The 13385-nt window shown below is 36.6% G+C and overlaps 2 protein-coding genes across 2 annotated transcripts; both read left to right on the plus strand.

Annotated features, from left to right (window-relative positions):
* The first annotated feature begins 723 nt into the window (after positions 1–723).
* On the plus strand, positions 724–8872 carry LOC103980689 (dihydroxy-acid dehydratase, chloroplastic). Its single transcript, XM_009397151.3, has 14 exons — positions 724–1366; positions 2069–2140; positions 3027–3074; positions 4257–4411; positions 4507–4701; positions 4774–4885; positions 4995–5064; positions 5144–5202; positions 5291–5414; positions 5517–5587; positions 6544–6645; positions 7500–7580; positions 8348–8506; positions 8608–8872. The coding sequence occupies exons 1-14, from the start codon at positions 785–787 to the stop codon at positions 8656–8658; spliced, it is 1881 nt and encodes a 626-aa protein (XP_009395426.2). The 5' UTR covers positions 724–784; the 3' UTR covers positions 8659–8872.
* Positions 8765–10178, plus strand: LOC103981562 (polcalcin Phl p 7-like). Its single transcript, XM_018825004.2, has 3 exons — positions 8765–8779; positions 9506–9627; positions 9748–10178. Exons 2-3 carry the CDS (start codon positions 9548–9550, stop codon positions 10001–10003), a joined length of 336 nt encoding a protein of 111 aa, XP_018680549.1. The 5' UTR covers positions 8765–8779; positions 9506–9547; the 3' UTR covers positions 10004–10178.
* Positions 10179–13385: the final 3207 nt, after the last annotated feature.

A 13385-nucleotide genomic window follows, 5' to 3' on the forward strand; every position in this document is an offset into this window, starting at 1 on the left:
GTTATTAATAGCAATACTTATCTCGAGTTAATATATACAAAATTCCTTTTTATCATATAAAATACAAATATTCCACTAAGAATGGTTCAGCTAAATCTTCCTTTTATTGGCTCTCATCAAGCACAATCATGGTATTATGAAAATCCAGATTCTGGGTAATAATAAACAAAAGGGGGATAATATGAATATAAGGATGTCGAATTTGGGATTCAGAATTAAATAACTCTGATGATATAACAAAAAAAATTATAATTTATCGAATAAATATCTATATTCTTATATATATATATAAATAAAAAATACATAATAAAGATGAGATTTCAAAAGATAAGTGAGAGTTTTGTATAGTTTTATCAACGGAGCTGACTCACATCTTATCAACGTCAAAGAGTTGGACAGAGCCTTTAAAAATGCCCGTTTGTTTACCCAATATATGATTGGGCGGAAAGTACTCTGTAAAGCAATGAATCCTCCCATTGAAAAGGAAGGTACGAAAAGGGTAATATCTGATCAAGTGCGAAATTTATCATTGTTGAAGAGAACGGATCCCACCAACAAGGGGTCCACTAAATAAATCAAAACAGCTCGCGGCCCGATTTGTCCGTTGTGGCGGCTGGTTCACGTGACGATATCGGACGCGGATAACCGTCCGATTCCGATACTTTCCACATCCAACGGTCCGCTTCATCCCGCATTTCTTCCCTGGTCCCTCGTCTTCTCCCCCGAACCCCCTCTTAGACCCTAATCCCCCTCCGCCTCCTCTTCCTCCATCTCCTCTGTAGCCATGCAGTCGTTGGCTCTCTCCCCGTCCGTGTCCCTTCGCCTGTCCTCCTCCCCGAAAGTCGATGCCTCTGCCGCCACCCACCGTCCATTCTTTCTCCGCCCCCATTGTGTCCGACCCCCCCGCGCTTCCTCCTCCTCCGCCTCCGAGCGCCACCAGATCGTCGACAGCCCCCCGCCTCCGGCACCGGAAATCCCCCCCGTCCCCGAAAAGCTTAACCGCTACAGCTCCCGGATCACGGAGCCCAAGTCCCAGGGCGGGTCCCAGGCCATCCTTTACGGTGTTGGCCTCTCTGATGACGACATGAGGAAGCCCCAGGTGGGAGTATCGTCCGTCTGGTACGAGGGCAACACATGCAACATGCACCTCCTCCATCTCGCCGAGGCCGTCCGCGAGGGCGTCCGCGAGGCTGGCATGGTTGCTTTTCGATTCAATACCATTGGCGTCAGCGACGCTATTTCGATGGGAACCAGAGGAATGTGCTATAGCCTACAGTCGAGGGATCTCATAGCTGACAGTATCGAGACCGTCATGGCGGCGCAGTGGTACGACGCTAATATCTCAATCCCAGGTTGCGATAAAAACGTGAGCTTTTCTTCTTTCTCTGCCTCCTTTCATATTTCATTTGGTCCTTCTTATTCTTTGTTTCCATATTGGATTTCGCTCATTCTTATACTTGATGCTTTGTGGCGGTAATGTTGATAAAGAATGCTTTTTAACCATTTAATATATTTTTATATGGGAAATCATCTTTAATAGATAGTCTCTTAACTTCAGTGCGCAAAATATGAATTTGCACATTATCATATGGTCATGCTTTAACTGTGTTTTACAATATGCTTTGGGAAATTAATGAAAGAAACCTGATTGTTAATGTTGATGTTCATAAATTATGTCAGTTGAGCTATTTGATCGCTGCTTTCTTTAGTTTAATTTCTATTAATGATCACAAATGTTCAATATGTTTAACCTGACGCATTAGAATTGGCTTTCTGAAGTTACAATTCCCTATGTTAATGTCATGTATTGGTGAGCTTAATTTGTTTGGCTAGTAGTTTTTTATTACATGCAGCAATGTATTGTATTGATTTATTCCTTTAAGATTATTTTTTGTTCCTGGAATTCACATACATGGCACCTCTCATGCATATAGTTGTCTACATAAAATAGCACCAAAAGAGTCATGACAAGTGTTTCTGTAGAAGACATTATTAAACTCGATTTTTGAGTATGAATTTATGTAGATCCTAACCATTTTCTCTAAATCTGAACTTCATTGCTTTGTAGATGCCAGGTACAATTATGGCAATGGGACGACTTAACCGACCAAGTATTATGATTTATGGTGGAACTATCAAGGTGAAGAATGCAAGACAATAACTTTTGGTTGACCTCTCTTCTCTTTAAGTTATGCTTCTCATGTTTCATCTAAACATGACTCATAAACAACTTATGATTGACTATTTTATGCATAAATCACATGTGAAAGTTGGAGTTCAATTTCTTTTAGGTGTAAGAACTTATTTGGATATTTGCATACTCCTTTATAATACATTGGTCACTTTGTGAAGTTTAAAGTCAAATTTTCCTTGTCAAAACTGTTTCTCTCTGTTTTCTTATGGTTTTCAACTCAGATCAAAAAGGGTAGTGTTTGTTACAGCTGCTCAATCTGATTTTGTGGATTGATGTTTGTTGATCAGAAAGGATAATGTTTGTTACAGCTGCTCAATCTGATCTTGTGGATTGATGTTTGTTGTAATAGTTAACTGTTATCTTTATTACCATAACCAACTTATAAACCCATAAACTTTCATATCTAGAGGTGATTTTTGTCAGATCACATGGGGCATCATGCAGATGTGATGACATGATCCACACATGGCTTGGATGCAAACTCCCTGATATGGCAACTGACTTGGTGACATAGCAGCAGACAATCACATTGGATTATGAGTGCAGGCAGATGGTGGTCAGCTTTATAAGACCAGTTGAAGCTGCTTCATGGCATAAAACTCTTTGGAACTTTTAACATGGTTCTGAGTTCTGACTATGATATAGAATTACAGAAAACGCAGGACACATTATATGCAAAAAATCTGAAAGCAATTAGGATCATATGGTTTCTCATAGACTTCTGAGAACTGTTTTCTTGCTCAAGGAAATCACTAGATTTGTTTTGGATCATGCATAATTGAAATTTATATATTATTGCTTAGTTACTAATTATGCTCTATTTTTCATGCAGCCTGGACATTTTCAGGGAAATTCCTATGATATAGTATCCGCATTTCAGGTATGGAAATAATATGTTGTCTCAGAGTTCTTGTGGACGACTGAGTTATGACTATATATTTTTGTGCTTTAATATCTTTCTACTTCTGGAATCTTGTGTCTTTTGCTACAATTTCATTTTTTCCTTTCTGTTGGATGCATCTATGTAAACCTTAGTTCGATTGTCGAGTTCATCAGTTATGCTTCAGTGACTGCAAGTTACAAAATTGTAAATTTTGTTTTAGACGATGGCTTTTGTGTGTTGAATGGTTATTTCAGTAAGGGAAGAAAGTTCAGTTGCAATAGCTTGGCAAATATTGCACCTTTGCCTGGTTGTATTGTGCAGACAACACTAGATATATGATTCAACTTACACCAGTGTTACAATAAAATTAAATTTCAGTTGCTAGGGTTAGTTGAATAGATAGAAAATCAGTCAAAACATCCTCAATATTGTGCCACAAATATGCAGGCTATTTTTAGACATGTAAAGAGTAAGAATGAAAATATTGGATATGTACTATATGATTCAACTAAAATAAGATGTTGAAAAGAGCTAACCTGAGTTGTTAAGTAGTTTTTGATTCTAAAAAGGTCAGATTAACTACAATCCGGAAGCCTTTGAGAAATTCATTGTTAGTTAGAGGTTATTATTTGCTGAGAGCTACTTGATTGTTCACAAAATTAACGGGGTTCCCTAGAATTCCAATAAAATATCCAAGTGATTCCTTGTAAAAGTTCCCTTGTCCTTTGAAATAAATGAACAGTTCTTATTGACAAATGAAACTTTCATAACTACAACTTTTTGTTCTTTGGTGTTGATCAGAGCTTCTATTGTTTGGTAACATTGTATCATCATCATCATCTTCATCATCAAACTGTTGGCTGTTCCGCGTTTTTCACCGTGAACAAATGAAATCAACTTGGAGAAGCAGTATGCAGAACATGGAAATAAATCTCTTTGTATTATCCATATTGTTACATTTTTAATGACTCAGAGATTTTGGTTCTTTTAAATGCTCAACAGCAGTGCTGGTCAACTGTCCTAACTTTTTCATACATCATCTCTTGATCCTTCATGGTGCCTCATACTTTGAATTTCAATACTTCAATATATAACATAAGTAGGATTCTTATCTCTTATTATGTAATACAAAACAATCTAATGCAAGCTTGAGAGATGCTAATGTGTTTTGTTTTCCAGTGTTATGGGGAATATGTTAGCGGGTCAATAAATGATGATGAAAGGATGAATGTTGTACGCAATTCGTGTCCTGGAGCTGGGGCTTGTGGAGGCATGTATACTGCTAACACCATGGCATCTGCTATTGAGACGATGGGCATGTCACTTCCTTACAGGTACGAGAAATTATACAATAAATACAATTTTGAGCCATCACTTGTCACTGCATCTGAAGTTTTGACTTATTATATTCTTTTTCAAACTGTGAAAGCTCATCAACCCCTGCAGAAGATCCGCTGAAGTTGGAAGAGTGTCGCTTAGCTGGAAAATATTTATTGGAATTGCTAAAAATGGATTTGAAGCCTTGTGACATTATCACTGAGAAATCATTACGCAATGCTATGGTTGTTGTTATGGCACTTGGTGGGTCTACTAATGCAGTGCTACATTTGATTGCTATAGCTAGGTGGGTGTACAACTTTCATGCAATAATTTTTGTAAGAGATTATTTGCATGTTAATTTACGTAATCCTTGTAGGTCGGTGGGCTTGCATTTAACCCTAGATGATTTTCAGAAAGTTAGTGATCAGGTCCCTTTTCTTGCCGACCTCAAGCCTAGTGGAAAGTATGTGATGGAGGATTTACACAAGGCATGATTCTGTGTTTAAATTTTTTTATATCTTCTCTTTACATTTTTATGTTTATATTCAAATTTCATTTATAATTATGAACCTATCCAATTCATATCTATGCTTACAGATTGGAGGTACACCTGGAGTCATCCGTTTCCTTTTGGAGGAAGGTTTTCTGGATGGTGATTGTGTCACTGGTTAGTACACCAGTGCAATTATCTTTCAACTCTTGAGTCTTCTGAATTTCATATTCTAACTTCTATAGTTTATTTACAGTTACTGGAAAAACTCTTGCAGAAAATGCCAAACTCTTCCCTGCCTTAAGTGAAGGACAAGTAGGATAACAAAACATTCTATCCTATAAATTTCTTTTATCATGGCTGCTAATACTCATTGCCAGTTGCTTTTTAACTTTAATTACAGCAAATAATAAGACCATTGTCCAACCCTATCAAAGCCACAGGGCATATTCAGATACTTTACGGAAATCTCGCTCCAGAGGGTTCTGTGGCAAAAATTACTGGCAAAGAAGGGTTATTTTTCTCTGGTACAGCATTTAACAAGAGTTTCTCTTGCTATTGGTTTGAAGATGATGATTCTTTGTTTGGGACCGAAGTTTGCAATAGCAGTAATCATGGCTAATTTATAGGTCCTGCACTTGTTTTTGAGGGTGAGGAGTCCATGATTGCAGCAATTTCAGAAAATCCTATGAACTTTAAGGTAAGCATCCAAACCTTTCACGATATCTTTCTTCAGAGAAAATTCCAACCTAATATACTTATTATTGTGATTCACTTCCATTGCATTATGTAACATCTTGTCTGAAAACTCATAGTAATACTGGAAAGTAGAATCACTAATTATATGTCTATATATGGAGGAATATAGATATTTATAAATATTTTTTTAATAAGATTATATCTGTCAACCTGTGTTGTTCATTTTGATGACATATCTAATTGATGATGTATGGCTATGTGGAAGGCCAAGAAGGGTATATGATTTCGTACGGTCAAAGTGGAGGCTCACCTATTAGAAAATGACAAAATTTGTTTATTGTTAATGAAGAAAATAATCAATTTATTGCTGCTTTGGAAAAACAGGTTTAGAATTTCTAGTTGTTATGAGAACAGGTTAGCAAGAAGATGTTGTTTTGTTGCTGGTTCATTTGCTAGTTCAAATCTCAAAGAGTAACCAGAAAATAAATTATAAAAGAGAAGAAATAGATTAAAGAAAAATTAACTAGGTGGAGATATAGAGGGAGACATATTATGGGCCAAAATTAAATTTCATTTGTTTATAGCTTTATCAATCACTGTCGTCTTTGATTGCTGAAGGAAGACTGCATATATTGGCCCTTTCTAGATTCCCATATTGGTGGGACTCATAAATTCGGATTCCTCTCTTTTTGATGCTCATAGACTTACTTTAGTTATTTTTTTATTTGTTTATATTTTTAATTAATATTCCTACTTACTTTAGTGACTGTTCAAGCAGGTAGTTAAAGTCATAGTTTGGTAGTCATACATCTTGTATCAGGTTCGGGATAGGAAAATTAATGTCAATGGGATTTAAGTTTTGGAAGTCCTAATGCCATTTTATGTTCAAATTTTTATAACTTTTTGTTTATTTAGATCTGTCTAAACCAGTGCTGCCTCATGCATTACATGTAACAGGGTAAGGTTGTTGTCATCAGAGGAGAAGGACCCAAAGGTGGACCAGGCATGCCTGAAATGCTGACACCAACTAGTGCAATAATGGGTGCCGGTCTTGGAAAGGTGGTGTTATTCCTTGCAAGGCATTTTTCATGGTTGATCTTTTTTTCAAGTTAAAAATCTTGTCTATGATCTGCTTAAGATTAAATGCTTGGTGCTTCTCACAGTCCATCTGAGTATTAGTAGATAAATCTTGGATAGCAGGAACACTATCCAACAAGATGACAAAATTTGTCCATTCTTGCTGCTTACTGTTGGATGAAATTGTTATTTTAAGATCTTGTGTCAGCCCAAAAATGAATAAAACTATGCGTGACTTTACGTAGAGACCTAAATTATTGAACTAGAAAATGTCAGAAAAAAAGATATACTTTGGATCCGTGCCCTACTTAATATGTTAATTATGTAAAGAAGATGGAGATGGGAGCAGTCAACCACTGATTGCTTGACGTTTGATAGAAAGTGGAAAAGGAATGAGAATCCTAATTGGATCAGCCGTTTTAAGCTGATCCCTTTTGGAATTTGTCAGTCTGGACCCCGATCTGATTACCTGGATTGTCAGGTACTGAAAATTCAAGTCTTGAATGTAAGATTATTCAATCCTCTTTGGGATTGTCTGATTACTTGAACCTTGTTGCAAGGAACAAAACTCTCAAGCTTAGATATTAGGCTCTTTCATTTTCAACATATGCACACTATTGGGGTTTGAAACTCTTTATTGTTTTTTATCTAACTGGCAGATCACAAATTCTAGAAGATTGATCCTCGATCAAAATTATGTACTTGATTTTTTTTAGCTCTTTTACAGCAGATAGTATGTGCTTTAGTGTGACTCTATTAATAATTAGTCATATTGAATGGTTGGTTGGTTTTAATTTTTTATTTATCTCATCCTCAAAATTCTATTTGTATTTTAGGAGTGTGCCTTGCTTACTGATGGTAGGTTCTCTGGAGGATCTCATGGGTATGTTGTGGGCCATATATGCCCTGAAGCACAGGTATTTAATTTTTATTATTATATGATATTGGCGTAATTTGTTTTCAGATGTCATTGTTTGCATAGTCCAGAGAATTGCTTATGGCTGAGAACTTAAATTTTGGAGCTCCCAATCTTGAACCAACTTGTCTATATGTTGGTTAAAAAAAGGTCTCACTGAAAATAATTTGAAGTCTACAACTATTCTAATCTTATCCTGGAATAATATGTAACCTAATCGATGAACTGAGAACGATGGAAGTGGCCTTCTAAGAACAAGGAATCACTGCAAATCTGCATAATCAGCAAAAATATGTCATTCTTCTGAGAAATCACTGCAAATCTGCATAATCAGCAAAAGAAAGTCATTGCTACATGTTCAATGTATTCGGCCATTTCTTCAGTAATGGGATGTTGGATCTCTCTCCATGGCCTACTGTCTCACAATATTTTTGGTCCTTCTTAGGTGTGTTAGTGATTATAGAAAAGACCGACAACTGTCAGCAATTTTCATAGTGCAGGATATAAAGTCATAAAAAATTACCTGTCATCAACTAGCAATATGGACTTCGCATCACTTCGAACTTCTTTATTTTACATTATTTCTGTTTAGTTATAATCTATAGCATCACTGGCTCAGAAAAAAGCAACTTCTGGAACTAGATCTGTCACAGCTTGCTGTAAATCTGACCTTTGGCATAATTCCTAATTGATTCTTCCTAGCAACGTAGTACTTCAGATTTATTGGCTAAGCTGCATTTAAATTCTGAGAGTTTCTAATTATTGCAGGCAGGCGGCCCAATAGGCCTCATTCAAAATGGAGATATAATCACAATCGATGTCGTGAAGAGACGAATGGATGTTCATCTGACTGAAGAGCAATTGGCCGAGAGGAGTAAGAATTGGAGCCCACCACCTCTCAAAGCTACTCGAGGAGTGCTCCACAAGGTACAAAGATAAGAGTTTCGTTGGATCTATGGTATCGGATTAATTGCATTTATCTTTTCTGCATTTGCTTTTACTGATAACCCCTGTCATTATTCTTGTAGTACATCAAAAATGTTCAACCTGCATCGAGTGGATGCGTGACAGATGAATAAGGATGTGCTTATCGGAATTCTGAGTGATCATAATCATCAGTGGATTTAGATGGCATGCTGCAAGCGGCTCCCTTTTTTTTATCCCTGAGAAACATTTATCTAGGAACATTATCCTTATGAGGTTGTGTGCATGTTGGATTTGTCATTAATTTAAAATACTTAAAATGCTCTCCAAATTTTTGTTGTGAAATATTTTTTGCTCGGTTTTTTATCAGTTTTTAACTGTATAGTATTTTTATTTGGCTCATTGATATTGTTCTTTAATAGTATTTATAGTGTTATATTTATGGCATTAAAAATATTATTAAAAAATATCTAAGTGACATGTTTTTTTGTTATCATTGCTCATGGATTATTATAATATTATATTTTTAAAAATATAATTAATTTGATTGAGGTTGAAAGTGTTTTTGGGTTATTTTTTAAGTAAAGTGTAAAATATTTTTGTTGGGGTAGTAAAAAATACTATAACAGACCAAAATGTAGAAAAATTTTTGGATGATAGTTGGAGTATTTTTAAATTAGAGGTACTGTTTGAGTGTCAATTAAAAAAATCTAAAATATGAGTATTTTATAAGAAAATTAGCTAATATTATATTAGATGATAGTATGAGATATATTTTTTGTAATATTGTGGAAAAAGGATGATAGGAAGGGAGTTGAAAGGATGTGGTGAAATATATAATAGGATCCTAAAGATTTAAATGTTCTTAAAATAAATTTAAATAACTATAATAAAAACATAAAAATTGAGAATATTTTGATTTTTAAAGTTTCTAATGATAAAATTATTGAATAACAGTGCGACTGATTTGACCTTTTTTGCCTTATTATTTTTATTTTGTAGAGGGTTTGACTGTAATTATACTGCTCCCTGCCATGGCCACTCATGTGCATGCGTGCAGGAGAACGAGAACAGTCTCCTCCACCCAAACTCCGCTTCGCGAGGGCGATCCAACAGCTTCTCAGGTGAACGCCTCCCTTTATAGGTCTCCCTCATCGCTCGCCTCTTCATTCTCCTCTCTCTCTCTCTCTCTCTCTCTCTCTGTATCTCTTTCCCTTCAGCTCGAGCAACGCAGCGTATCGCAGATCGGAGATGGGCGAGGTGACGCCGGAGATGGAGCGTATCTTCAAGCGCTTCGACACCAACGGCGACGGCAAGATCTCGCTGGCGGAGCTCGGCGAGGTCCTCCGCACGCTGGGCTCCACCTCCGGCGACGACGTGAAGCGCACCATGGCGGAGATCGACACCGACGGCGACGGCAACATCGACTTCAAAGAGTTCGCCGCCTTCTGCCACGCCAACCCCGGTCTCATGAAGGACGTCGCCAAGGTCTTCCTTTGAGTTCTGGTCTCCTTTCTTCTTCTTCTTCTTCTTCTTTTGGTCTCTTCTGACCAATCGCAGCTGTGTACGTAATGGGATCTTGTGGAGATTGTCAGCTTAATGATTTGTGTCGCCATATGAACTCTCACCAAATCAGTTTAATATTGCTATTCCAATATGAAATGGTTTTGTGCTGCATCGCGTTGCCGCTTTGTTTCTTCATTGTGAGCTTGGAATGGTGAGTTAAGATTGTGTATCACATCATGCAATAGCAAGAACTCCACTGTATGATTAGTCCACTACTTCTGCCATTCAGTTCTGTAAAGGATAAGTATTCTACTTTGATGAGTTCAATCCCACTGGGATCACTGATCAAACCATAAGAAGATTTGGGTCGAGGTTAGCGTTGCAGAAGCATCATCATCTCTCTGTCTCCCTCTCTCTCTCTCTTACGCAAGAGGGCTGTTCTTGGGATTCACTCAAGGAGGTGCAGCAGAACGCCTTCAGGGTCTGGATTGCTTGCTCTGCATTTGAGAACACGAAATAGAAAGAAGAAGAAGAAAGAACAGAGGCAGATTTCCCAAAGAGCGGAAAGAAGAAGAGTGCTGCTGCTGTGCACATATACCGCGGGATAAATCAGCCGTTCATGCATCCTAGACCGAACCGCCCGGTTCGATTGGACAACCGGGAACTGAATCCTCGATTGATGCGGTTCATTGATTAGAGTGCTCTTAACTAATTGCTTTTGAGGTTTTTAACCTTTCTTTAAAAAATAATTACAATAAAAATAAATTTTTTAGTCTTATGATAGATTTTGGTTCTCTTGGTCGGAGGAATTCAGAGTTAACCTAAGTAAAAGAGAATTTTTTAGTGTTATGATAATTTTTTTAGTGTTATGATAGGGTTTGAAGTGTCTTATTAGTAAAAGAGAATTGACATATATAATGTCTTTTATAATAATGTATAGTAATAGCTAAAAGAAAGTGAGTATTTAATTGGTGTAATATTGTAGAATCATTGAATATTACTTAAACGTAAAGAGTCACTGATACATATCATGATTAACGTAGTGTTACGAATGATTGTCGCAGATAAGTAATTTCTTCGTTAACGAATCATTTATCTTTTCTTATACATATGTTTTGATAATATGTTTTATCTTATTTTTATGTGTTTTGTTTGAAAATTATAAGTAGAAATAGTTTACAAGGTCATAGAGTGATCGGTGATCGCTCATAAGAATGAGTAAAATTATCCCAAAAATGATTTACTTTTCACATGTCATAGCCTATTTTTAATAGGTTGTGGCGTGAAGAAAAACGATAGCCATCTCATCATCCAAAAAATCCAAAGCATCAATTGGGAAAAGAATCCCTATTTACAATTGTGAAAACTCATCTTGACATTTTGAAGTGAGTCTAGAGGAACTTTACAAAGGTCAACGAAGACTTCTTGGGGTAGAAAATTCATAAGAGGAGGCAAAATCTTGGATCGACAAGGTTAAGTCCCGAGTAGATCGATTAATAGAAGATACCAAATACTTTGTGTAACACCTACATAAAGTCATGGCGGAACTCATGTCTAAGATTATATTGCTCACAAGGGCTCTTAACGTGGGAGGGAGCAATACTTATATTACTTTGTCAAAAAACTTGAGGGCACCTGAGCCACATTGTTACGGGGTTGCTAAGGATATGAAGGAGCTCGATGATTTTTTGTTTGATATAGAATAATACTTTCAAGCTACAAGACCCGATTATGAAGAAATCAAATTTTCAGTAGCAACCATGGATATGAATGAAGATACAAAATATATGCTGGGAAGAGATCCGACAAGATCGGTGTTGAGTGGACACATGGGAGGACTTGAAGCATGAGTTAAAAACTCAATTCTTATATGAGAACATAGAGTTCATTGCAAGTAGGAAGCAGAGATAACTCTGCCAAAGCACTTTCATTCAAGACTACGTAAAGCAGTTTTCTGCACTAATGTTGGGCATACAAGATATGTTTGAAAAGGATAATCTGTTCAGCATCCTCAATGACCTGAAGTCATGGGCACAATAAGAATTGCATCAAAGGAATGTTACTAATATGATCGGGACAATCACAATGAGGAAAGACTCACCAACATTGTTTCCTTGGTTGACTTAGGAAAGAAGAAATAGCCTATAAGAAATTCACCATCTAAATACTCCGGAGGGAAGGAGTCTGGAAGTGAGTAAAAGAAAAAAAAGTTCCCACAAAGGGTTGAGCTTAAAAGGTAAGATCTGAAAACCTGATGGATGCTTCTTATGCTAAGGATCGCACATTATGAGGGATTGTCAAGTACTTAATACATTGACAACATCAGTCCATCCCCCAGATCAGATGAGGGCAAGGTCATTGTTATTAGTTTGAGTAATTTGAATTCTAATAACAATGATGGGTCACAAGGATCTTGGATGGGAGCAATTCATTTGTTGAATGTGTTGCGGGTCAAGTGGGGGAGAATATGAAGATAAAATAATAAAAAACAGAAAGCAATGAGCTAATATACATGAATATCAAGCTAAATAGCTGAATAATCTATACAATGGTGGACACGGGCACTATTCATAATTTCATTATCAACCTTGAAGCAAGGCAAATTGGGCTAGAGAAGAACTCAAGTTAGATGAAGGTTATAAAATCAAAGGCCAAATAGATATCTAGACTAGCAAATAAGATCCCCATTAAGATCGAGACGTGGAGCAAAAGTATAAATATGATGGTGGTGTCATTGGACTTTCAAGTGATCCTCAAAATAAGTTTATGCACATGTTGAAATTAGTGTTAATGTTATTCCTAAACTCCCTATGCCTAATGGGAGGTAATGACACCTACATAGTTCCAGTTTCTTAAGGAAGAACTAAGGACCCATAACTAATATCTACTTTACAATTGAAGAAAGGGGTGCGAAGGCGAATTAACTTTTATGGCTACAATAAAACTAGAGCAACTTGATATGGAGACTACTCATTAACCTATTATAGTGGTGAACGTTTTAAAGGAGCTTACAAATTCTATGCTACTTGAGTTGTCAAAAACTTTATCGCCATGCAAAGATATGCATCATCACATCGAGGTAGAACTAGGATCGAAGCATTTAGTCAGACCACCATACCTCATGGCCCCTGTAGAGTTAGTAGAACTCAGGAAGCAATTAGATGAACTACTAAGTGGTGGTCTCATATGTAGTTTTAAAGTATTATTCGGAGCTCTAATTCTCTTTTAAAAGAAACAAGATGAGAAACTCTGATTATGTATTGATTATTAGGCCATAAATAAAATAACATTGAAGACAATTATCTCATCCCACTCATTACAGACTTATTCGACCAACTAGACAAGACAATGTATTTCTCTAAACTTAACCTTCGAT

Source organism: Musa acuminata, chromosome BXJ1-4 (genome assembly GCF_036884655.1).
Source record: "Musa acuminata AAA Group cultivar baxijiao chromosome BXJ1-4, Cavendish_Baxijiao_AAA, whole genome shotgun sequence".
In the NCBI taxonomy this organism is placed as follows: domain Eukaryota; kingdom Viridiplantae; phylum Streptophyta; class Magnoliopsida; order Zingiberales; family Musaceae; genus Musa; species Musa acuminata.

Excerpts from the sequence above, each read along its gene's own strand:
- LOC103980689 (XM_009397151.3), top strand. The coding sequence starts at position 785 with ATGCAGTCGTTGGCTCTCTCCCCGTCCGTGTCCCTTCGCCTGTCCTCC. Across the intron at positions 5,065-5,143 it reads GGATGGTGATTGTGTCACTG|TTACTGGAAAAACTCTTGCA; the intron begins GTTAGTACACCA and ends GTTTATTTACAG. Across the intron at positions 7,581-8,347 it reads ATATATGCCCTGAAGCACAG|GCAGGCGGCCCAATAGGCCT; the intron begins GTATTTAATTTT and ends TAATTATTGCAG.
- LOC103981562 (XM_018825004.2), top strand. The coding sequence starts at position 9,548 with ATGTGCATGCGTGCAGGAGAACGAGAACAGTCTCCTCCACCCAAACTC. Across the intron at positions 9,628-9,747 it reads GCGATCCAACAGCTTCTCAG|ATCGGAGATGGGCGAGGTGA; the intron begins GTGAACGCCTCC and ends AGCGTATCGCAG.